At 44.7% G+C, this 23,996-nt stretch overlaps 1 protein-coding gene across 1 annotated transcript; it reads left to right on the top strand.

Moving 5' to 3' along the window:
• Nucleotides 1-2,348: 2,348 nt before the first annotated feature.
• itga3b (integrin, alpha 3b) lies at nt 2,349-23,948 on the top strand. Its single transcript, XM_068754955.1, has 25 exons — nt 2,349-2,518; nt 11,878-12,002; nt 12,937-13,019; nt 13,410-13,659; nt 13,856-13,954; nt 14,177-14,381; nt 15,196-15,389; nt 15,703-15,791; nt 15,880-16,016; nt 16,239-16,325; nt 16,415-16,482; nt 16,646-16,791; nt 17,182-17,328; nt 17,445-17,542; nt 17,666-17,834; nt 17,999-18,073; nt 18,167-18,246; nt 18,393-18,470; nt 18,596-18,698; nt 18,984-19,160; nt 20,542-20,670; nt 21,077-21,190; nt 21,417-21,515; nt 21,611-21,736; nt 22,440-23,948. The coding sequence occupies exons 1-25, from the start codon at nt 2,349-2,351 to the stop codon at nt 22,605-22,607; spliced, it is 3,216 nt and encodes a 1,071-aa protein (XP_068611056.1). The 3' UTR covers nt 22,608-23,948.
• The last annotated feature ends 48 nt before the right edge of the window (nt 23,949-23,996 follow it).

Here is a 23,996-nt window from a genome sequence, read left to right as displayed (position 1 = left end):
GCTCTCTGTGCCGGGCCTGTGAGTGAACTCTCTGCTCCTCAGCCAGAATCGATCGAAAAATAGTTTTTTAAAATGCTCATAAGCAGCCATGGTTACTTAATCAGTGGTAGCAATGAATAACAGCCGGCTGTCAGCGCAATTACACTCATTTTACCAGACCATATTGTTTTCTGCCAATAAAGAAGGACACAATTTGTCAATATCTGCTGTCACTGTCACCCAGAGTGATTCTATTCACCTGTTTAAAGTTGGGTGTAAGACCCGGAGGGGTGAGGGATCAGGTGAGCTCCCGTCAGCAAGCATTGTAATCGATCACATGGAGAAAAATAGAGGGGGAGGTCAGGTTTAAATTCCCATCCACTAATTTCTCTCTCAAGACGTTTGTCTTGCGTCAAGATGGGGATTATTTGCACGCTTGCATGCATCTGCTCAACGTCAGTGCTGTGCCAGATGCATGACTTAATAAGGTTACAGCAGGATGTTGACACTGTACACACCGGCATGCTGTGCACTAACCTTTGGGATGTGCATTGAGACAAAGGGTAAACGCGGATGAATACATGTCCAATTGTTATATTGCATTATAATCTGCAGGATGTACCTTAACCCGTTGACTAAAGTGACTATTCCTTAGTGTTTAATTTACAGGCAGCACAAACAAACCTTCAGGAATGTGCACAGTGCACTACATTCTCCACAGGGGCATTATTCCGCTGGCGGTGGGTAAGAGATAAACCTCTGGGTGAGAGAAACTCCTGGAGTAGGAGGAGGTGCAGAGTGGGAGCTTACCTCATCAATTAGAGGAGGTCAACGAAGTCCGATTTATGGTGGGAGTCAGCAAATACAAATCACACATGATGAAAGATCGCACGTTGCTGCGAGGACACAGGGAAATGAAGAGGAGCTGCCGCTTTAGTGGCGGTATCGGCAGACGGGACTGAATGGAGGGGTGGTGGAAGGGGGTTCGTGGAAGGGAAAGGATGCTTTCAAAAGTGTGACCTGCTCGGTGAACCCTCTGAGTGGATTAAGGGTTTAATAAACTGCCTGTTGGACGTCAGGAGTTTGGGCAGTAGGCAGTGGAGCAAGGCAGCAACCGGCTGTTACAGGAGCGCTCAGCTACGTCTGTTAGCTGCCAGCAGGCCTGACTCTCAACATAGTCCTGCACAGAACATGCTACTCTGGGATAATGTTATTACCGGTTTATACATCCAGCAGGCTCGAAATGAAATAGCTTTTGAACATGCACAGGTGGGGTTTCTGGTCTATGTGTTGAAAAGCATTTATACTAACTACTGCAATAATCAGCTTGTCTGTCTGTCTGTCTGTCTGTCGGTCAGATTACTCGAACAGTTCAGCATGTGCTTTAACTAAATGTTTTCCTGAGGCAGGCTGTTCCCTTGAAACGTCATGGTTAGCGTTTAGAATGCTTCAACTAAAATGACGCATGCAGACTTCCCCGTGCGTTCTGCAGCGCCGCACATCAGAGTGTTCTGGATCCAAGTAATTCATGTTCCACATCTGATGTAGAATCATCAAATTCATAGGGCTCACGGATAATCCAACACTCTGAGAAAGTCAAATCTGCTAGTTTATGTTACATATTTCTATCCATCCATCGATTTTGGTGTAAAGCCGCTTTATCCTTCCTCCTCGCAGGTCACGAGTGTTGCTGAAGCCTATCCCAGTTGACTATGGGCAGAGGCGGGGTACACCCCAGGCGCGTCGCCAGGGCATGGCGGGCCACAGGAAATACAAACTACCACTCCCTCACACAAACACTCACACCTAAGTACAATTTGGAGTGATCAATTTACCAAAATTGCCTGTTTTTTGAGGTGGGAGGAAACTGGAGAACCCGGAGAAAACCCACGCAGATACGGGGAGAACATACAAAACTCCGCAGAGATAGGATTTCTTTCCCTAATTAGACAGAAAGTACTCAACCAAATTCCACAATACACGAGGGGCGTGGCTACGTGCAAATGTTAGGACTGTGCGCAATACTGATACTGCGTTCCTGTTTATTTCTGTTCAATCACTTTCTTTCTTATAAATGCATCTGCTACTTTAGTGTTGAGGCGCAGGCGCAAAAGACTGCGTCAGACAGACTTCAACTCAGCCAAACGCGCTCCGAAGTTTGAGAACGCAATGCACTTGTTTCACAAAGGAAGGAAGGGGGAGGGATGGAGGGAGAGAGAGGGGGGGGGGGGGTCAGAGGGAGGCAGACACCGACACCTAGGCAGTAGCTCTGAATGCGAGAGCGAAAAGGAGCCACTCAATGGGGAAGTCTCTGTGACGCGCAGCCTACCCTCGGAGCGCAGTGCCGGCTCCACGCTGCTCCACCGAACATGTCTAAGAGCTTACTGATCTGCGCCGTGTTGGCTGCGTGCACGTCAACGTGCAGCGGATTTAATATCGATGAGCGCTTCCCCGTGATCAAAGAGGGCAAAACTAAAGGGAGCTTCTTCGGATTCTCAGTGGCCCTGCATCAACAGTCCGAGGGCTCCGCGAAGTACCTGTAAGTCACCGCTGACGTGCGCGTCTCTGGTTCTCTCTGCTTTAGAAGCGCGTCTGCTCTGAAAGAGGTAAACGGCACCTGCTTTGGATCGGGAGGCGCCGAGAAATCATCCGGTTTTAATTAATCCGAGAGATGCGCGAAACCCGCGACGCGGCGGTGGAGTCTCCAGCGTCCTGCGTGTTTACAGCGCAGGTGGTGCGCGTCCACGGACACTTCCACTGCTTTCCCTCGCAACGCACTTTCATTTTTTTTTGGGGGGGGGGGTTCCTTTCAAATCAGCCACCTGATAAGGAGCGCGTTGACCTGTCTAGTCTGCTCGGAATGAATTATTCACGGCTCCTCTAACAGGATGTCACGAATGTCTCCAACAGGTGTTTTGCGCCCGCGTCCTGATTAAACAGGGACTTCGTGAAATTCTTGTGTTATTCATTATAAAATAAATGCGTGTCTTGCATTTCAGTCGTGGAAGATGCATCAAACTGGGATCACAGCAGATTAAAAAAACACGCGAGTCATGGATTTACATGAATGTATGTTTATAAGAGGAAATTCTCCATTTCTATTTTTGTTTATTCTTTTAATTCTTATTTATTACATTAAACTGTGACACGCTAGTGTTTGTGATTTATAAGAAAGGTGATCCTTGGCCTGGGACACCTGTGGGCTGTTATTAGGTTCGCAGTGCTTGTGAAGATTTGCGTTGAAGTAAATGCCTTTTCTTGTTTCAGTATTTGTGTTCCAGTCCCCGGCCCTTCTCCTCGGCCCCTACAGCTCTGTCACTGTTAAGCGTAGGATTTCCCTCGGACAATTACAGCGGGCCCCCCCTCATCCGCCCGTGTCCGTGATCACACAGTGTTTTCACAACCCACTCTTATCTGTGTGTTCATTCTGCTTTGAAGCACAAAGTATAGGAAGAAAATGTGCAAACCAGGGGGCCACTTCCTCAGCGTTATCCCCGGTGGCGTGAACCCGAGTGTAAAGTCTAATCTCCGAGCAAATCGGTGGGAATCCATGCGTGCAGGGATGCAGAGATTTTTACCCCAGTTTGCATAGCTGATAGCAGTGCCCAGCTAACACTTGATCAATGTGCCGTATATTGGTCCCATCCTCAGAGGGATGGAGTCTCCACACAAGGCAACCTTAGAAGGGGACCACATGGCTGGAGTAATAAGACTCAAGGTCTGTAAGGACAAAGAGTCTATGAAGCAGGTCATTAGTCTCCTGCTGGGGGGGAGACACTCAGCTCTTTGTTACTCTCTGTTGGTTAGGATAGATCAATAACACTAACATGAACTGACCAGGATGTCCAAACGATGCCTCTAGTTTTCCAACGATAACAAAATCTGCATGTCGGAATCTGTTTAATGTAATAATAATTAAGTGTTCTTTAAAACATTTTTTAACCCATCCTCTGAATTTGAATAAAGGCTTTCAACTCTTATATGGGCTTCATGAAGTGTTGTGTCTCCTAATATGAGATGCCAGATGTTACAAAGATGGCTGCATGTGTTTACTTTTCCCATGGTTTGTCAGTACGGTCTTGTCTCTGAATTTCAAAGGGAGATTCCAACAGTTAAACCCTGGCTGTAACCCGCGATTCAAAAGAGGAGTGTGAAATTAACATACCTGCAAAAACAAAAATCTCATTTGGAGTTTTCTATGAAAACTGATCCGTGCTCGGCATCAGTTCGCGTGTTTAGTATGTTGATAGATCCCGTTTGTAATCTGCACACCAACGCTGCAGAATAAAGGCTCACAGTTGTCAGAACCGGGTTTTGTATGGGCTGTTTGGCGAGGGCTTTTTTTTACAGTCCTGTCTGTTGCCACTTGTCCCGTGGACCCACATCATCGAGCCGTTTATTCCATTCCCTCATTATTGAGGGAGCGAGAATGAGCCAGAACAAAGTGATGTACACCTGTACCTGTAAAGACATGTGCACTGCTTGAGTGGCAGGTCTATAAGAATGAGTCAAAACTCGAAGCCAAACGAAAGACAAAGGCTTTCCACTCCCAGAACTTTCCCTTCTTAAGACGTAGGCTGTTAACTGATTAACTGTGTGGGGGGGGGGGGGGGGGGGGGGGGGGCTGCACGACCAATTAGATCAGCATTGCTTCTTGTTGGGGAAGGGCTGTGCCTGGATCATTTAAAAGCTACCTGAGGGTACAGGGTATTCACCTCCTCCCACTTTCTATTTGAGTCACTCATTTTGAGATATTTCCGGAGAGGGCTTTATTTGTTCTCTGCTGCAGCAAGGAGGAGGGATTGGGCAGTCAGCTGGCCACCTATTGGCTCTTCCAGTCCCCTGACCCCATGGTATGCGTGGAATGTATTACCCCTTCTCTTGCACAGTCACGGCCTGCCAGGTTTCAGGTTGAGACAAGACAGGGGATGGAAGGATGTTTCAGGGGACTATTAGAGCGCACACGAACCAGGCAACATTTGAACTCCATTCATCCTTCAGCAGGAAAAACATCCTTAATTTTACTGTTGAGAAACTCTTTGACCTGAGGAGAAGAATTTAGTTTCTCCCACTGATGAATATTAATCAGCGTTGAAGCGCCTTTGCTTTTCCAGCTAATCTCTATTTGGCCCGAGGCTGCGGAAATCAACCTTTTAATTTAACGGGAAGCTTCTGTTGTGATGCAGGGATGATGAGGGTTGACTTACTGTAAGAGTTTCAGACACAAACAGTCTTAAACTCAATTTGAACACGTACCGGTTAACTTCCTGTGTTTTATTAGACCCTTATGTATTTATTAGATGAGCGCCAGCTGGAACGGTTTTCCTAAAACGTCTTTCTGAAAATGATTTTTTACGATATCTATGAAATCAAATAGCACTTAGAAGAATTCTTTATTACCAGCAGATTAAAAGATTTTACCAAACATTGTTTTTACTCTTTAGATGTTCCGATTGTTAAGCCTTATAAACCTTTGAGTCCTGACTCCATGTTTTAAGTAGTTTCTATATATTCCAAGTGAAGGGGAAGCCACCGCAGCTGGAAAAGGCCTCGTCGACTGGCCTTAATCTCATTATTCGTTATTTTATGACCATGAGAATGAGCGACAGCTTCCCATAACACGCTGAAACGAATCCCAGCGGGACCGAGAGCCTCCTGCTAATCTCCACAGAGAAGATGCTCTGTGCTGGAGCTTTCATTGGAAATACCTGCAGTGAAGTGTTTCTGTCTTTACAAAAGTGTAAGAGATCCCCCCCCCCCATTTTTTTTTCTTCTTCTTCTTTTAGTTGAACAAATGCCCTCAAACAGTGTGGAGAGGAATCTGGTTAAGACGGCCTCCGGGCTAATGAGGGCTACCTGGAGCTTGGAAAACTATATGCCTCAATGCTCTTCCCTCCTCATGCCATTTTATTTTATCTTTGGAGTGGAAATGATACCCAAGTATTGGTTTACACTTGGTATATGGTCATTTTCTTTGTATGCAGTAACCTGTCATCCATCCATCCTCCCATCCATCCATCATCCACTGCTTATCTGTCCACAAAAGAGAATGAGCTGAATATACTTGACCCAACGCTGCTCCTTGTACAAAGTATTTATAAAAGGGAGTATATGAACAAATATCCGCGCCGGTGCTCTTTGTTAGACGTTTGCTGAGCCTCAACAAGAATAAGATGCTTCAGGTGTTTCATGCACGTACTTGCACTGCATTTAACTTAGGTGATATGAGAATGAATACTGTGGTGCTCCACCGGCCAGCTAACGACGCTCCACTGGGATCCTTGTTCTCTGTGCATATAACTGAGGCCAGCATCTTAATGGGAAAGCTGTTACTGACACCGCAAGTCTCTCCTGAATGGTTGTATGGTGGAAGCTTGCAGGACAGATGTGTGTGTGGATCAATGTGAAGGAAGTCTGTATTTTTGTTTGAACGTATATTTCGTGTACGTGTGTGTGTGTGTGTGTGTGTGCGCGTTTGGTGCTGTCTGCCTCTGCAGCATCCGGGGAACCAGTGACACCAGACACCGACTGGGTGGGCCTTGTTAGCAGAGCAACCAGCAGACATGAGATGAAATCATATCGCGGTCCTTGATAGACACGGTTTTACTCTTTGCTAATGAAATGCGAGTTAGTTTATTATCAGGGGACGGCCTGCCATGTTTCATTTGTCACAGCGGGTGCAAATGAGTTTGCTCTCTTGTTACTGTTTCACCGGTGGCAGATGGTGGTCTTCAAAAAGGATGTTTGTCCAGCTGAGAATAACCTGTTAGACTGGTGTGTGTGTGTGTGTGTTTAGGTCCAGATTATTTAAATCGATACAGTTCTTCCATACCATTAATTCTCTTGATCAACGTTTGCATCATATTTCAGCCTCAGCAAATCTTTTCACGAATAAATTACCGTTTATCACAGCCAGTGTCAGCTTTTTCCATTTCCTCTGTTCCCTATTTTTATTAATTCTTAGTCTCCATAAGATCCCAAGGCTGAAGACAAACAGGTAAAAAGGTCACTTCTCCTCACTAACTGTCGTGACGATTCACTGCAGCCCTCTTTTCTCTGTGTGCTTGCTCTGTTAATAAGTTACACCATTGACAGTTATACTGTAGAGCTGTGCTCCGTACTGCTGTTACTATACTCACACCAGGGTTTGCTGCATGTGAGTATAATTATTTACTGAGTGGGTGAACTTCAACAGTGTAGTGTTGCCTCAGACTGGATTGGTGTACCGACCTGAAATCACAGCCAATTACATTTCACCACAAATAGAAACTCATTTTCAAAATGCATGCCGGCTTTTTTAAATTCATTTTTGTTCATTTTATTTTTCGTGCCACACAGCCCCTCCCCTTCCTGTCACAAAGTCAAGATGGCAGTCACAGAGAGCTCATCATTTTCATCGTTCTGCACATCCAGACAGTCATACTTAGCGTTTGATTGATTTTGCAGCCCACGCTTTAATATTATTATGATTTTCACACAATGAACAAAAGACGTGTTGTAAAATGCTCTTATTAATATATGAGTCATTTTTCCCTACACCTGAAATTAAATTATGAAATTCCCATGATTCACCTGTGCTTTGAGGGCAGGCCTGTGTGACCAGCACTTTCTTGCTTGCAAGCACGTTGGTGAGTCACTGTTTGTCCAGAGAGGACTCAACCGTTAGCCACGTCCTGTATGTGCAGGTCCATAACCAGTGAGTTAACAACTGGGCAAGCGATGTGTGAGTAGTTTGACAGCGACGTGCGCGCTCACGCTCACACCTATGGCTTTGTGGGTAATTTTCCTGAGATTAAAAAGAGCATCTTTCTATCTGCCATCCCCTCGCCTCTTGGTGAAGTCGTCTCATCTTTGCCAGAGCATGAATCCGTCTCAGCCCTTCGCTGCCCATGCACTCGTGCTTAATTCAATCTGCAAAAACTGAGTCACTCCATTCAATGTTATCTCCATTTATCTGCTTCATGGGTCCGTAATGTTTGTCTGGGATCAATGACTTGTCTTTTGCGTAACACGGAAATACTGAGGAAGCAGCGTAGGTGAGTGTGCGCAGGCTCCATGTGCACTTAAAGAGAGAGGATTAACGTCACCTTGTGCTCCTGTTCACCTGTGGCAGTGAGGTAGCGTAGCCGTGGGAACACTGTCGATTCAAAGTCCCGATTTAAAAGCCACAAAATGCAACGGGTCCATCAGACCCATGAACACTGGCTGAGTAACAACAATATGAACACCACACAAGGGTTGAAGTGCACTGCAGTCTTGTGTGCCTTCGTATTCATGGGGGTATTTAAAAAAAAATCCTTTTCAGACCTATGTATATACGTCTGTAAAATCACCCCACCCTCTCTTCTATACTGCTTGTTTCAACTTCACTGTCTCCATTACTTCAAAAATCTAGTATTTTACAAAAGGCCAGAACTGATTGTGCTGTGAAAGTTGATCAATTGAAAGGGAAAACTTGGGTGTAATTAGATGCGTCTGACGGCAGATGGATGACGTTGAAACAATATAGAAGAGAGGGTGGGGCAGTATAAGAATCACAGAGACGGTTTTAATTAGCCACACCTTCTGAATTTGACATTTGCTGCATTTTCATTCATAGTATTCATAGTGCAACTTGTAGAAGGAGGACTTTTGGTACTTTGTCAATGATCAGTATGAGGTCAGGGTCAAGGTGTAAGACAGTGAGCTGCAAGGCATGATGAAAAATGTGAACATTTGATGTACAACATAAAATAAGCATTAAAGTTCTAGACAAATGAAAGAGGTCAACCAAAATAGCAATTTCATTATTGGTGTGGCTTTTTGTGTCAAATGATAGACCCTAAAAGCTGTTAGAATGCAGCCTTGTTTATTTTGTGTGGCTGAAAAGCAAGCCCACGGGGTTCGCTGGTGTGGACGTTGTATCGCCTTGAGCCCCGACGTACTCAAACAAACTCCCAGCAGCCACAGCTTTAACAGAATGTCTCGTTTGGTCATTTTGGTGCCAACTTCCCCCCCACTCTCATCTCTTTTGGACTATGTTCTCTTGATCTCATTTGATACAAGAGGCAGCGGTATAAACGTATATCGCTCATAAGAATTTGCAGCAGTTCATCTGAATCCCTCAGTTCCACGAAGCAGGAACGTGCCAATGCTCTCGCCTGCCTGGGTGTGTTTCTAGTACCGTTCAGATCACTCGTTAGGCACAGGGGGGCGAATTTCAACATGTCCTCAGATGAGGAATGTTGCTGCCAGTCGCCCCCCCCCCTTCACCTTTTTGCAACTTTGACAGCCTGTTTATGAGGAGGCGATGAGCAGGGATGGGAGAGCACACAGTGCGGCAGCAGCCGGAGCAGGACAGGATATGAGCCGTGTTTTCACGGATGAGTCAATGCTTTTAGAACTTGACTGATTTTTATCCGAGAGTTAAGAATTCTTGAGATGTGCTTTTAAATCTGCACACACAAAATTAAGAATTTGACATTTTTTAGACAGTCTTAAAACATTTGTATGACTCACGAGAAATAATCTATTGCTTCCTATTTAAAGTTTTATTTCAACACTTTGGGAAATGCAGTTATTTCCACTTTTTAGTCCGAACTGAAGCCACTTTAGTACATGAACAGTAATATCACCAATTACCGGATTGGGAGGAAACAGCTGCTCTTTAGCCAAAGTCTAAAATGGTGCAATAAGCTTCTGTGAGTTTACCATAGATTCTGCATTGGACTATATCTTGGTTGGGCCCAGTTAACATCCTGGAGTCTTGCCCACTCTGTGATCTGCACCAAACAATCATAGGAGACATGTCCCTTCTGACAATACACATAATTACACGGTAATTAATGAGCTTTAGAGGTGCCTGCTGGCAGACTTACCTCTGAACAGGCCAAAGCTACGGTATATCGAACAATTTAAAATCTCTCATATAAATAAATGATTCACCACATGGCCTATCTGATGAGGCATTTAGTGTGTCATAACTGGAAGTATTTTCTTCCTGCTTGCTATCAGGCGAGCCAAGCTGCTGTAAGACGTGTGTGATTATCACTGGACTCTGTGCCCCAATCCTTCTCTGTGTACACATTAACCTCCTCGTGGTTATTCTCTGCACTGACCTCTTTTCCTAAATGCTTTGCATAATTTGTCAGGTTTTCCCACCGGAATGGTTTACCTTGTGATGTGGAATGTTTTGAGACGCTCAATGCCATTCACTAAGAAACCGCCGCCAGACTCTCTGGATTCTCATGTAGCATCTGCATTGCTGACAAGAAGAAAGAGACCTTGGCTCAGGAACCTGCTGGTCCTCAGAGGTCATCCTGGCTCTTCCTGGCTACCATCGCTACGATAGATATTTGATTGCTGACAATGCTCACGTGGCAACAGAAAGACTTTTATGTCTGAGACGATGACAATGCGGCTGAACTTCTTCTTCCTCTTCCGGCTTGTCCCATCAGGGGTCGCCACAGCAAATCAACCTTCTCGTCGATTGCATGCATCATCCCCGGATGCCATTCCTGCCGCAAACCTTTATCCGGGCTTGGGGCCGGCTCTAGGGAGACACTGCCCGTTGCTACCGATGAGGCTGCATTGACGATGTGGCTGAACAATGTCAGTTTTTGATGCATTAAAGAAAAGCAGCATAAAACATGTGCAGAAGAAGCCGTGTGGTCATTTTCTTTTGGAGAAGTTCTTGACCAAAGGACTTTACAACCTGTACGGTTGAAATTCATGGACAGGTTTCAAATCCGTAATGGGATAATTAGATCTAAGATCAGCGCCAGAAGACCCACGTTACTGATTTAAAAGCAAACACAAATAGTTTTTGAATCTGTTCACAATCAGGTGACCCAGCAACGAGATTATTTTGACTGGGCCCTTGAGATGATTAGATTGTAAGCATGTTTGCGCCTGCCGACATTTTGTCTAGGTAAGAGTGGTTTTGCGGATACAGAGGGCTGCAGTGTGGCGGTAGAGCCTGGTGCTCAGTCGTTCTGTGTTTCCATGCAAACCTGTCAGCGACGTGCGAGCAGGAAGCAGGGTTTTAGAAATACTGTGTAATATTTGTGTTATGGCTCAGACATGAAGTAGCTGGCAAGTATTAGGCCTCCTTCATCCTTCAATGTTTTATTTCTGAGGACATACTATTGTTTCCTTCAGCTGGAACAATTCAGATTTGGTTCATTTTACTGCCAGGGCTCAGCAACCTTACTGCAAAAGTCTAAGTTTCTGTCTGCACCCATTATCTGTATTTATTCTTTTTTTATCAGTGTGTGTAACGGAAGTGCCCGGAAGCTGGACTCACTGTTCTCCACTTTCTACTGCTCATCCTTGCTGGTAACGTCAGTGTCCAGAAACTCTTTAAAGAAACGTTGAATGACAATAAGCTTGAAATGCGCTCCTCTATATGCTTTTGTTTCACCCCCCCGTGTCACACCCAATGTACACAAGACTGTCGGCACGTTCCGCCTACAAAGTGGAGCTAATAAATCTCTTGCTGACAGTAAACAGGGTGTCCCCTTTGCCGACCACGTCGAGTTAGTGATCCCTCCGCTTCAAAGATCTGCGGCGTGGCTAAACGGTGCTGATGCAGGGAGTGTCTGGGCGAGTGGACAAAAAGATCAGGCTCTGGGTGTGTCTGGTGCTCAGACTCGTCACGGGTCACGCTCTGACTGGCCCACTCACTCTTCATTTATTCATAGGTCTCACGAACTGCCTTGCTCTGTGTGTGTGTGTGTGTGTATTAAAGAATATTGCTGAAATGTGGAAACAAAGTGATATTCAAATGTGGGTTAAACCCTGTTAGTTTTAGACTATGTCGATTAGCTTTTCACATAGCTGTTACTCTGTTTTATTGTCCAACACATATAAAAAAATATATATATATATCTTTACCTTGTCCTTTCTGTCTGTATTCAGGCTTCTTGCAGGAGCGCCCAAAGAGAAAGCCTCTCTTCAGAATGTCAATGAAACAGGTGCCGTCTACTCCTGCCCCATTACAACAGACACCGCCGACTGCTCCAGGATGGACCTGGTCACGACAAGTAAGCAGAGCACTCATCATCTTTTTGCTTGATGCACACAGCGGCCCGAAATGAGCTTCCTCCGTAGGGTGGCTGGGCTCTCCCTTAGAGATCGGGTGAGACGCTCCGTCATCCGGGAGGAGCTCGGAGTAGAGCCGCTGCTCCTCCGCGTTGAGAGGAGCATCTATTACGATGCCTCCCGGACGCCTCCCTGGAGAGGTGTTCAGGGCACGTCCCACCGGTAGGAGACCAGGGGGAAGACCCAGGACACGTTGGAGAGACGATGTCTCTCGCCTGGCCTGGGAACCCGGCCCCGGATAAGCGGTTGAAGATGGATGGATGGATGATGCACACAGTGTGTTACCTGCAGTCATGCAGCCTATGCTGATCAGGGAGAATGTGATTCATGTTACTGATGAGGACTGATTATTATTATGCCTAACGATGCCAGTTACCCCTCATGACACAAATTAGACCACAGGCTCTCTCTAGCTGAGATTTGAAAAAGAATGCTGCTTATTGATGTTTTATAATTGCCCAGTGAGCGACTCTAAATAATAAACTGCTTATGATAACTTTGTTTACTTAGATTAGTTAGCTTCCTCTCTTCATACTAGGAATAGAGTGTGTCAAAAATCTCAGGACTTGATTCCCAGCATGCTCTGTAGCATAATCTTCACAAAAATGTGCCTTTCCTGCAAGATAATCTCCAGGATATTTAAGTGTATCCCTACATAATTAAAGGTTATTAATTTATAGACTTAGTCACCTCCTGCCTGGAGGTGAATCAGCCCACCGGAGGCTAAAAGAAAGAATCATAATGCGAGTATTCCGCATCACTTTTGATGCTGTGGTTGGAGTGATTGATGCAACATGTTTTGTGGTTAACATTTGTCGGGGCATGATCCAGGATGTATTTGCCACACCTGACCCGATTTGTGTCGCCCATCCACAGCAAGCCCATCTGAGATGGTGGAGGGCATGTGGCTGGGTGTGACCGTGGCCAGTCAGAGGAGCCAGCCGGCAGGACGCGTGCTGGTGAGATGACATCTCATCATATTTGTTTGTGTATCTCAGGTGGCATATTATGCACTTACATGATTTGTAGCATGTTAGTGTTTGCTGGGTGTGATAAACTCCTTCGTATTGCAATATTTATTGACTCCAATAAAACAATATTTGCCTCATTCACACAGCAAAATGGACTATTTAACCCAGAGGTGTACTTGAATTTTTTCGTATTATGCAAAATATATTTTTTGCATAATACAAAAATGAGCCAAATATGATTAATATCAACAATAAAAAGAAATAAAAATGCGAAAAATTATTTTAATCTCACAATTGGAACCTTTTCAGAGAAGGCTGTACTGATCATGGAGCATTTTAAATTTCAATCAAATAAACACACTAATCTCTGGTGCCCAGGCATGTGGGCATCGCTATGTGAAGATCATCCACAGTGTGTCGGGGGAGCAGCGGCGGATGATCGGAAAGTGCTTCATCAGGAGTAACGACCTGTCCTTTGACCCCAACGATGACTGGCAGACCTACAGCTACGAGGTCTGCAACCCCAACTTCGACATGACTCTTGAGGGCATGTGCAACATGGGCATCTCGGGCGGAATGACAGAAAATGATGTTTACGTCGGCGCGACAGGGAGCTACGTATGGCAAGGTGAAAAAAAAACATGTGTTTTGCTGTTTAGTGTTGAAATAATGGGCTGGTTTCCCAGACAGGGATTAAACCCCATGTGAAGTCTGCTCAATTCTAGTGTTAGTCTGTCACTGGGATTATTCTCTGTCTGGGAACCCTGTTTGCTGCGAATGCAACAGATACAACATTGTTGTCTAATTCTGGCTTTGTTATGAAGGAAATGTTCATGTAATATGGAGAGATCCGGATCCAGCCAATGCCTGGGACTCTGTTGGCAAAGACTTTGGACAGATGTCAAAAAGATATACTTACATGGGTAAATATGTGATGCTGTATATGTTGTTGTATTGTGATTGTAAAACCATTGGGAGGATGTGTTTGACATCTCTACAGCCATTAGAAGCAAGATTTCAGTTCATGCCATCTGTGTCGCATCGCACCTGCCCCCCCCCCCGTTTGTACTCACAGTGGCCCATGTTCTATTCACAAAGGTCAGATTACAGTTTAACAAGCGAGTCTCAAATGCTTCCGTCTACAGGTTATTCAGTACTCGAGGAGAAAAAGCTGCTGAGCCATGATGATTATACGGTGGTGACGGGGTCTCCCAGGGATGAGGCCAAGGGCTCAGTGGTGCTCGGGACAAAGACGAACCAATACATCAAGCCCACGCTCATCATCCCGGGGGAACAAGTGGGCTCCTACTTTGGGAACAGCTTGGCTGTCACCGACCTCAACAATGACAAGTGCGTCCCTCAAAACAGAGAGCGGATCCCTTTTTGATGGATTTCAGTCATTTATAGTGCAGTTTAGACCATATTAATAAATGTTTGATGATGCTGCTGCTGATTATTACGAGAGCAATGATAAAGTTAGAAAGAATAACACCCCATCTATGCTAGTATTTAGACTTTCGTATCTATTATAGCCCTTGGTTTCTGTTTCAGATTAATGCAATTCAAACTCTGACAAATGAACAAAATGTTTCTCAAGTCATGGATCGGGAAGAAGAGCAAGATAAACCTTTTGTTAGCATGTGTTGGTGGACTGTAAATATAGCCTGTGCTTTTGAGCAGCTTCACGCTTGAATGCTCTACAGACATGATCCCCGCGTTATGCGGAGAATGCGTGAAGCTGCTGTATGTATGCATGTAACGGCTGAGACGAGAGGAGCAGACATGTCCTTTCAGCAGCCGACAGGGAGCATTTGTCATGACATCGCACACATAGGATCTTGATGAATGAATTGTCCATTGTCTAGGAGACGAGAGGACCTCAATCGATGACCTTGTGTTGCCCTGACATGCACACCAGCGGCTGCTTTTCTTAGGGCTTCGGCAGTGCTCCTCCTGTTCATCCTCACACAAAGGAGCAGCTCTCCGTTTTGCTGCTCTGTTAATGCCCTTCTATGGTCTTGTCCAGCTCTCCTCCTGTAATGGCCGACCGCCTGTATCTCCCTCCTTGCTCCTGAAGCTGTGCTGGGAGACCCAGTCAACCTTATCGCTACCTCGTGTGTTTGGTTACTTGCACACTAAGCTGTATTTCTGGATGTCCTTGCAGTTGGAATGACTTGATAGTGGGCGCTCCGTTCTATTTCGACCGTATGAAGGATGAGGGAGGAGCTGTGTATATCTTCATGAATGAGAATGGATCGTTCCAAAAAGCCGCTACCCTGGTGCTGAAGGGCCCATCGGCCTCTGGGTTCGGCTTTGCACTGGCTGCCATCGGTGACGTCAACCAAGATGGATTTCAAGGTACAAGTCTTTTAGTTTGTATACTCCAGAGTTCATGGCTGCATATGAAGCAATGGCTCCTGTTCTTTTGAGAAATGGTGTAAAGTTCTTGCAGAGGGAAAACTCTAGTTCAGCAATTATCTAAGCAGGGAGACATAAGGTCCTGCTGTGCATCTCATGCTACAAACCTGAATAAACCTACCGCTGGTCATCTATGAACCATGGAGTAGTGCTATGCTGCTCCCTAGAGACCAATCTGTCCTGGACACCTTCCTCACTGCTTCTTCTCTGCCTTTGTTTCTGTGCACTGCATGCTTTCATGCTTTGTTTACAGACTTTGCCGTGGGAGCGCCATTCCAGGACACAGGAAGGGTCTACATATGGATGGGAAGTAAAGAGGGAGTCTCACATGAGCCCAGTCAGGTAACATTTGGCCTTACTTTTAGGATAATAAAAAAAAAACTCACGTGTATTGTGTTGAATTCTCATGTGTCATCGCTGCCCCCTGTAGGTAATTGAGGGTAAGTCGTTTGTAAATGGGGGGTTCCGAACCTTTGGCTACTCCATCAATGGAGGGATGGACATGGACGACAACGGTTACCCTGACATCTTAGTTGGCTCCTTGGACGACCGCATGGCCCTGCTCAGGTAGAAACGAGACGGCGGCTGAAACATGTTGTCACATAAAATTTAATAATACTGATTAGACATTTTGTAATACAGTATACAGTATGATTTTGCTTAAAAAATACTTCTCTTTAAGGCAGTATTTTTAAGGCTCTTTTCCCCCCAAATATTTGTAGTATAATTTTATAATATACATAGATACATACGAATCCCCTGTCACTGCATTTTTTCTTTCTTCATCAGAGCTCGTCCAGTCATCCACTTGACTAAAGACTTCAAGGTTAAGCCAAAGATCGTGGACCCTAATCAGTGTCCTGGAAATACACCATGGTGAGCTGCCTCTGCAGAATATCGTCCTCTCAAACTGGCTTTTTCTGAAGTCTTTGTAAATAGACTCATCGTCCTCTCGGTTTTTGCAGCATTACAGCGACTCTGTGTATGTCTTTCACGCTCAGCAATGGAAACAAAGATTTCAAGAGGAACATCAGTAAGAACTTTACTCTATGCAATCAAAATAAATCAAAATATCAATAAAGCCTGCCGTTTTTAGACTGCTATATGTAACATACTATTCAAACTGTGTAGCTTCAGGTTTGATGGCAGCTTCCTGTTCCTTGTAACCGTAACACGCGTGTTTGTGCTTTGTGAAGCGGTGAGGTACACAGTGGAGGCCGACATGGAGAGAAGAAGAAGCCCCCGCGTTCGTTTTCAGGACAACAACGGCGACACGTATACCGGCCTCCTGAATCTGCCATCTTCAAAATCCAAGTGTTACACTCTGAAACTGTTTGTGGTGGTAAGGTTTCCACATGAATCCGCTTTTTATGCTGTTGAGTTAAAAAAAAAAAAGAATTCACACTGAGCGCTATAATCTAAGTGTATTTTAGCTCAATTATTCAGAGACATCTCCATTTGTCTCATATTTATCTGTACATCCATCCATTTTCTTGGAGAGGAGACCTGGAAATTAATCCTCTCCCAGGATTAATACTGATCACGATCATCTCTACAGCTCGCACCTAAATCATCTGGACGGATGAATAGCACTACGGCTTGGAGGAAAACAGTTTTTGATTCGGCGTGAACGGTCCCTTGTCTGTTCATTTTATTTGAGATGGGGCTGTTGCAGAATCACTATATGCTCGTACCCGTGAGACAAATATAAGAGCGTGAACTTATTCTACAGGCACCTGTAAAGGACAAACTGGAGCCGGTGGTCTTCTCTCTCAACGTCTCCTTACATGAACAAAAACCTAAATCCAGACGTTCCGTGCAGAATCTGGACTCCTTCCCGATTCTCAGCCACAAACAGAAACCATCTCAAAGAACTGAGGTATGGCGTGAAGGGTTTATATTTATATCCCATCAGTTATGTAGCTGCAGTGTGATATATACAGTATATATTTCCGCCAGTAAACTATGATGTATTACATGTTCCATTTCCGACAGATTAACTTCCAGAAGGAGTGTGGCTTGGACAACCGATGCAGCAGCAACCTGCAGGTGAAAGCGCAGTTTGTCAATGATGCGGAAAAGCCTTACCCAAGGTGAAATACAATTCTGCACCATAAAACTCTTTTTGATTTTTAAAGATAGTTAAAACCAGAAGCGATTTCTCTATTTAACAAGACAATACTTACCATGTGCTGTTTACACATCTCTGTGTGCAGGCTCGGCAAATTCCAGGTGCTTCAGTTTAACAGCAACATGAAGATAATAAGGCTGAGGGTGGAGGTGACAAACTCTCCTGGGCGGGGCAAGCTGGCTGAAGATGCCCACCAGGCCATGCTCAACGCCACCATTCCTGATTCACTGAGCTACTCTGGCGTCAGATCGTCGGTACGTCCACAAGGGGGTAGCACACGACTGAGAAATTATCGTTACTCGTTATTTCTTCATCTCGTGTATTCAATTACAGGTTGTTGGTTTTTTGCAGTTCTCTTTCTTGCTCATACATCTCAGGTCTATTAAATTGCTGTTGATTTATATCATGTTGCGTTCAGGACCACGATGTGGAATGCACTTTTCACGGCACGGTGATTTGTGAGTTGGGAAACCCGCTGAAAAGCAATGAAAAGGTAAGTTGGTAGTGACCGTGGTGCATTTTCTTTGCGTAGATTCAGACATTCACCTGCTGACAATGGCCTCGCACTTTACACGTTAATTATTAGGTGTCGCTTGTCCTGATGTTTGAGACGTCGGGGATAAATCTGTACACAAAAGCAGTGGAATCCCAGCTGCTCCTATCCACGTAAGTATTTATCCTAATGCATCATTGGATTCTTTACATCCAAGGTTTGCTCCCTCTTGGATTCCACTGTTTGTTTCAACATTTTGGGTCATTTTCTGTTGTTACCGAGGTGTTAACATTGTCTTATAATAATGCGTTTGTCTTAGTTTAAGTGAGCAGAGTGACCTGGATCCTGTGCCTGTAGTCCTGCTGATAGAAAACACCATCCTCCCCTCCTTTTCACTGTGAGTGATGCATCGTACTTCGAGTATAAGCCACGTACTGTAGTACTTAGCGTCACCTCACATGTCCTTCTTTGCAGTCTTTACCTGCACAACGAACAATCATTTTGATCTCTCCTCCTGCTTAGAGCGAACTCTGTGGTGCAGACTAAATTTGGTGGAGCAGTGATGGGCGAGTCGGCTATGGTCAACACTCGTGACGTTGGCAGTCTGGTGGAGTTCACTTTCAATGTGAGTCACTTCCAAATCGTTTATATTTACATCAACAGTATGTGTGGCGCTCACCCACTCGTCCCTCCTGTCCACCCAAAGCGTCTGTTCTTCACTTTAATATTTCATGGGGTGTTCTCAGATTGTTCTGTGAGCTATAGTTTGTGGTGCAAGCAGCACCATGGGTGGATACTATTTAGAAGTCGCAGTTGAATCCTGTCTGTCCTTCACATCCTACGTTTGATGTTTTCTTTTTTTTAAGATGGTGTCTTTTTTTTTGTGTGTTGCTGATTTTCTCTTCACTAGGTCGACATGAGAGGTCGTCCTCTGGGCGACTTGGGTGCGCTGGCTGTGGAGTTCGAGTGGCCCTATGAAGTATCCAATGGCAAGTGGCTGCTATACCTGACAAAGATTGTTGTCACAGGAGAATCAGAGGTGGAATGCAACCCTCCTGGAGAAGTTGTCAACCTGCTCAACCTCAATGTAAGACTCCTTTTTTAGAGCTATTGTGGAGTGACATTATCACGGTTTTACTGCAAGAGCCAGTATTTTATTCCCTCAAGCCCATATTTAGGGCGGCACGGTGGGTGTGTATGTACATATGCATGCACTCACTCATAACTACGCTGCTAGTGCATTACGCTCGTCGTAACAGCGATTTCTTGTCGCTAAACACGTACTTTTAAAATTCGGAAAGCCCCTCGTCACTTCGAGTCATCATTAAATGAATACGTCGGTAAGTGAGGACCATCTGTAACCTGTACATCTGAACATCTGACAATGTATACTGGGAACATAATAATTTGGATTTAAAAAAGGCATATGTACCAGAAACATACTAATTGCATGTTTAGTACATGTACAATATATAAAAATAATTAAGAAATGCATATGCAAAATGAAAAATATTGAAAGAAAGACCATAGTAAATCCTCTGCCAGAGTTCTTCGTTAAGTTATAATCAGTTACTCATCAAACATGTTCGCCTTCAAATGGCAGCTCTCTGGTTCCTCATTAAAGTAACTAAAAAAAACTAAAAATGATATATTATGTTAACTAGATGTAGGCAAACTCCAAAATACAGTTTTTGGCCAACACTTCCTCCCAGCCGACCTAATCTATCAAGAAGCTTATATGTAATCAATAAAAGTGACAAATGTGATATTAAATGAAAGAAAAATAAATAATTTAAAGTCCTCGATCTGCCCATTTATCTACTCTCCCTCTGAGCTTCAGGAAAATCCATCTTTAATCCTTCTAACAGGATTAAACTAAATGAAAACATGAAGTTCCTGCCAGAGGTAGTGCCTCAACCCGATAAAAAAATAATAAGTAAAACTAGCACATTAAAAAAACAAAACGGGGGAAGCAACAAAACCCAAAAGACACACACCAAATGTATCAGTGCATTAATGTTCCATTACTGTCAGCCCATTTAAGTGTGCTGACATTTAGCAGGTTTGCAGTTTGGCTTGTTAGCGTAGCAGGATGGTTTAATAATGTTGCTTACTGTTGTGCAGCGTTACGCTCACTGTGCTGCTGTTGAGTCTCTTGCTCAGAGGCTTCTTCCACTCGCTGTAATTCTGTCAATGAGTGAAAGCGGGCGGTAGAAAAGTGGTGTGAAAATAGTCTCCAAGCCAAACCACAGCTGTTCAAAAGTATCATTTAGAAAAACACGTGTGTGTCGCCGCGCCCCAAATAGAACGTAACAAGACAGAGCAGCCCGGATTTAGATGACAACGCTATTCTGAGAACAATTTGGAAATGTCTTTATCTAAACTAGTAATTACCAGGCCTCTGATGTCACGCCTCTGTCTCCTCTGCCTCTTCCTTTCGCTTCCTCTCTCCTCTTCTTGCCTCCCAGTTGTCGGAGAGCCGGCAAACGCGTGCTAAGCGGCAGGTTGCTGTGAGTGACAATGCCAACGAGCCAGGCATCATCGAGCCGCAAGCAGCCATCACGTTGCTCACGCCTCGCAAAGAGACGTACCTGCTGGTAAGATGAGGATCTACCCCCCCATCAAACACACCACATGCAAGTCTTTAAAGCATTATACATAAAAAAAAAAAAAAAAAGACCACCGATGTTCAGGAAGACCGTGAGTATCGTGACCAGGACCTTTGACCCATAATTATCCTGATGATGGGGCCAGAAGAGCAACAGAAACAGCTAAACACTGACTGACGAACTGTGTCAGGAAACCACCATTTAATACTGCACTGTAGTACAAAGCTACTTCTGCTGTACTCCCAAATACTGAACACTGACTTGAACTGCTTCTAGAATTGAAAATGCATAGAATAAAGACATTAATGGGCATTTTACAAAACGTTTAAATACTACCTGAGATTGTTTTTCTCATCGCTCAGTTGAACTTGAATCATTTCGCATTGTGTTGCAGGAATGCTCCAAGGGGACGGCGCGCTGCGTGACGTTCACCTGCCCGCTGCTCAACGTGACCGACGGCGCCACCATTCACGTCCGTTCCCGCCTGTGGAACGGCACGATGCTCGAGGTCAGCAGCAGCGAGATACACCTTCTGCCGGCTAACTGCTGTGTTCATCTCCAGTGTGCCTTCCTCTCAGCGTTGTTAGCATTTATGAGAAACTATTTTTTTGTTTTCCTGCATGTTTTTTCTGTGTCTTCTATGAGATGCGCTTTCATTTATTTCTAAGTATGGCATCAGTCTGGAGTCGGACTTCAATACGTGTGTGTGTGTGTGTGTGTGTGTGTGTGTGCAGGACTATGCTAATGCTCTGAGAGTTACAGTCAGAGGTCAAGCCACACTGAAGCTAATTACCGACGTACCAACCATCAAGATGGACAGTCAGACAAACATGGTGCGTGATGATGATGATGATGATGGTGGTGTTGATTGTGAAGTTTCTGATGATGACGATGAAAAGCGATTCACTTGACTGCTCCTCTCTTATAGTTCACCGTGGAAATAGAACCAGTGGAGGGGGTGGAGGTTCCCTATGAGCTCCCACTATGGGTCATCATCTCGGCAGCCGTAGCAGGAATCCTGCTGCTGGGAATAATCATTCTGATACTCTGGAAGGTGAGAAGAACGATCAAACTGATTGATTACACCCCGATAGCTATCAGTCAGACCGCGCTCGTCAGCAATCTGCTCCGAATCACATGACAGGCGTTGCCTCATCCGACTGATCTATCGCTGCCGTGTTGAGCCATTAGTCTAACCTTTGACTTACCTCCCATGAACCCACCTGCACCCCCCACCCCCCACCCTCCCAGTGTGGCTTCTTCCAGAGGGCTAACAGGAGGGAGATGTATGAGGCCAAGGCCCAGAAGGCTGAGATGAAGATCCAGCCCTCTGAGACAGAGAGGCTGACTGAAGACTACTGAAGCCCCATGGGCAGCACACATCAGGGGGGCTTTTGGTAACAACACCCCTAAAGATGGATGTTCTTTGGATGCTATTATTCACACCTGAGCTCGGGGTGTGATTCTACTTACCTCCCACTAAACTTCCACTTTCATGTCTCCTATTAGTCTCTACCTAACACTACCGCTACTTCTCCTCCAGGCTAACACTGGGCATTGTGCTGCTGGTGTGTACGTCATGTCTGACTCCCCAACCCCCGCCCCCCCCTCCTCTCCTGCTGTTATTTTTCTCGCCTAACTTTCCTCAGCCAATGAATCTTAAATCTCCCTCGCAGCATGTCATTAATCCCAGCTCTCCCGCTGTGTAAGTGCTCCCCCTTTAAGCTCTCCCTCTTCTCTTCCTCTCTCCCAACTAGCTCGGATTCTTCAAGCGCGCCATCTATTACCGGATAATGCCAAAGTACCAGGGGGTGAAAATCTGCAAGGCTGAGCGCTATCAGTTCAATCTCGGGTTTCAGCCGGAGGAGCCACAGAAGAAGTACTGGATCACAAACTGGACAGAGATGCAACGTTACCATTGCTGAGGCCCTTTCGCTCGGACCCTGAACCACTCTCTTGTCACACTGGTTTGGAAACGGGCCGAACAAAAAAACATTGGGCCCGAAAACACTTTGAAGTGCATGGACCAAATGTGGATAATGCATAATTATTATTGTATTTTGTTTTACATTTGTAGATTTAAACTTTTTTTCTGTGCAATATGCTGAACATATTTGTTTCAGAGATTGTAATTTGTTAAGTTTTTTTGATGAATGCAGTGTACATTGAAATCGGGGGTTGCATTCTAAAGTGAATTGTAAAGTGCATTGTGAGTTTGTATGTCCTGATCTCTGTTTGCTTACATGTTTGTTTGTTTTTTCTTCCTCTGAATCATCTGAACTGAGCTGCTCCTTATTCCTCATTTCACTTTTCATCACATGTTTTCTTCTCTGATCAGAGGAGCCTGCAGCATCTGTTTGTGTCCATCAGTCCCCAGGCATTGTTATGTGGATTTTAAACCTGCAGCAATTGTATTGGTCATCTGGCATCTACACTTAGAATACGCTGACCAACATTGGTGAACACACAACTTTAGTGAATGTCTTTGCAAGCTAATGTAGACTTATTTCAAATGCAGTTATTGTGAGAAAGAAAAAAAGTTGAGGCACTGAGATCCAAGGGAAAAAGTGACTAGTTTTCAGGCTACATAGAAAAGTGACGTCGCTGGTTTTCAGGGAATAAACACATAGAGGTACTGTTTCTATAGCCCAGCTGTACATGTTGCAATCACCCAATGTATTTCACAGAAATCGTTTAATCACTCCTGCAACTGTTTGAAAAGCAATAGCTGTTTTTCTGTATGTAGAAAGAACTATGTGTAGATGAAATGTTGGGAACTCTTTTGTATATTATTTATTATGCCGCCTTGTTTTATTGCAGTAACGATCTGGATCGCTTTGCAAATGTCAGACACAGGAAGTCATGGACACTGGATTAAATAATACATGATTTTTCGTATGTCTGGAGACTAAACGCTTACAGTTATAAATCATAAACTAGGAGACGCCGCTGGATTGACTAAATGAATGCCTACGCCATTGGCTTTCATCATCTCCCCTTTTCATGTTTGAACGTGATAGAAAATTGGCATTTGGATTGTTTCTGAAACAACATGATCTGACCGGCATCACCGAACAGAGACCGGACCCAAGGAAGACATTACCCAGCGGACTCTCCAGCCGCCGTTAAGAGTCCATGGGTTGGGACTTTTTTGCTGCAACAAAGGATCCATTGTGAGTACAGAGGGAAGGTCTAGAACAGTTGCACAAACACTCCTTGCTCTTAACTGTGCAGTTAAAATGTAATTAAACTGTTCATCAATCTTTGTGTAACTGCTGGTCTTCTGTATTTTTGTTGTGAGCGTGGCAGGATGA

The sequence above is a fragment of the Brachionichthys hirsutus genome, chromosome 21 (genome assembly GCF_040956055.1).
Source record: "Brachionichthys hirsutus isolate HB-005 chromosome 21, CSIRO-AGI_Bhir_v1, whole genome shotgun sequence".
Taxonomy (NCBI): domain Eukaryota; kingdom Metazoa; phylum Chordata; class Actinopteri; order Lophiiformes; family Brachionichthyidae; genus Brachionichthys; species Brachionichthys hirsutus.
This window is presented reverse-complemented; position numbering and strand designations above follow the sequence as displayed.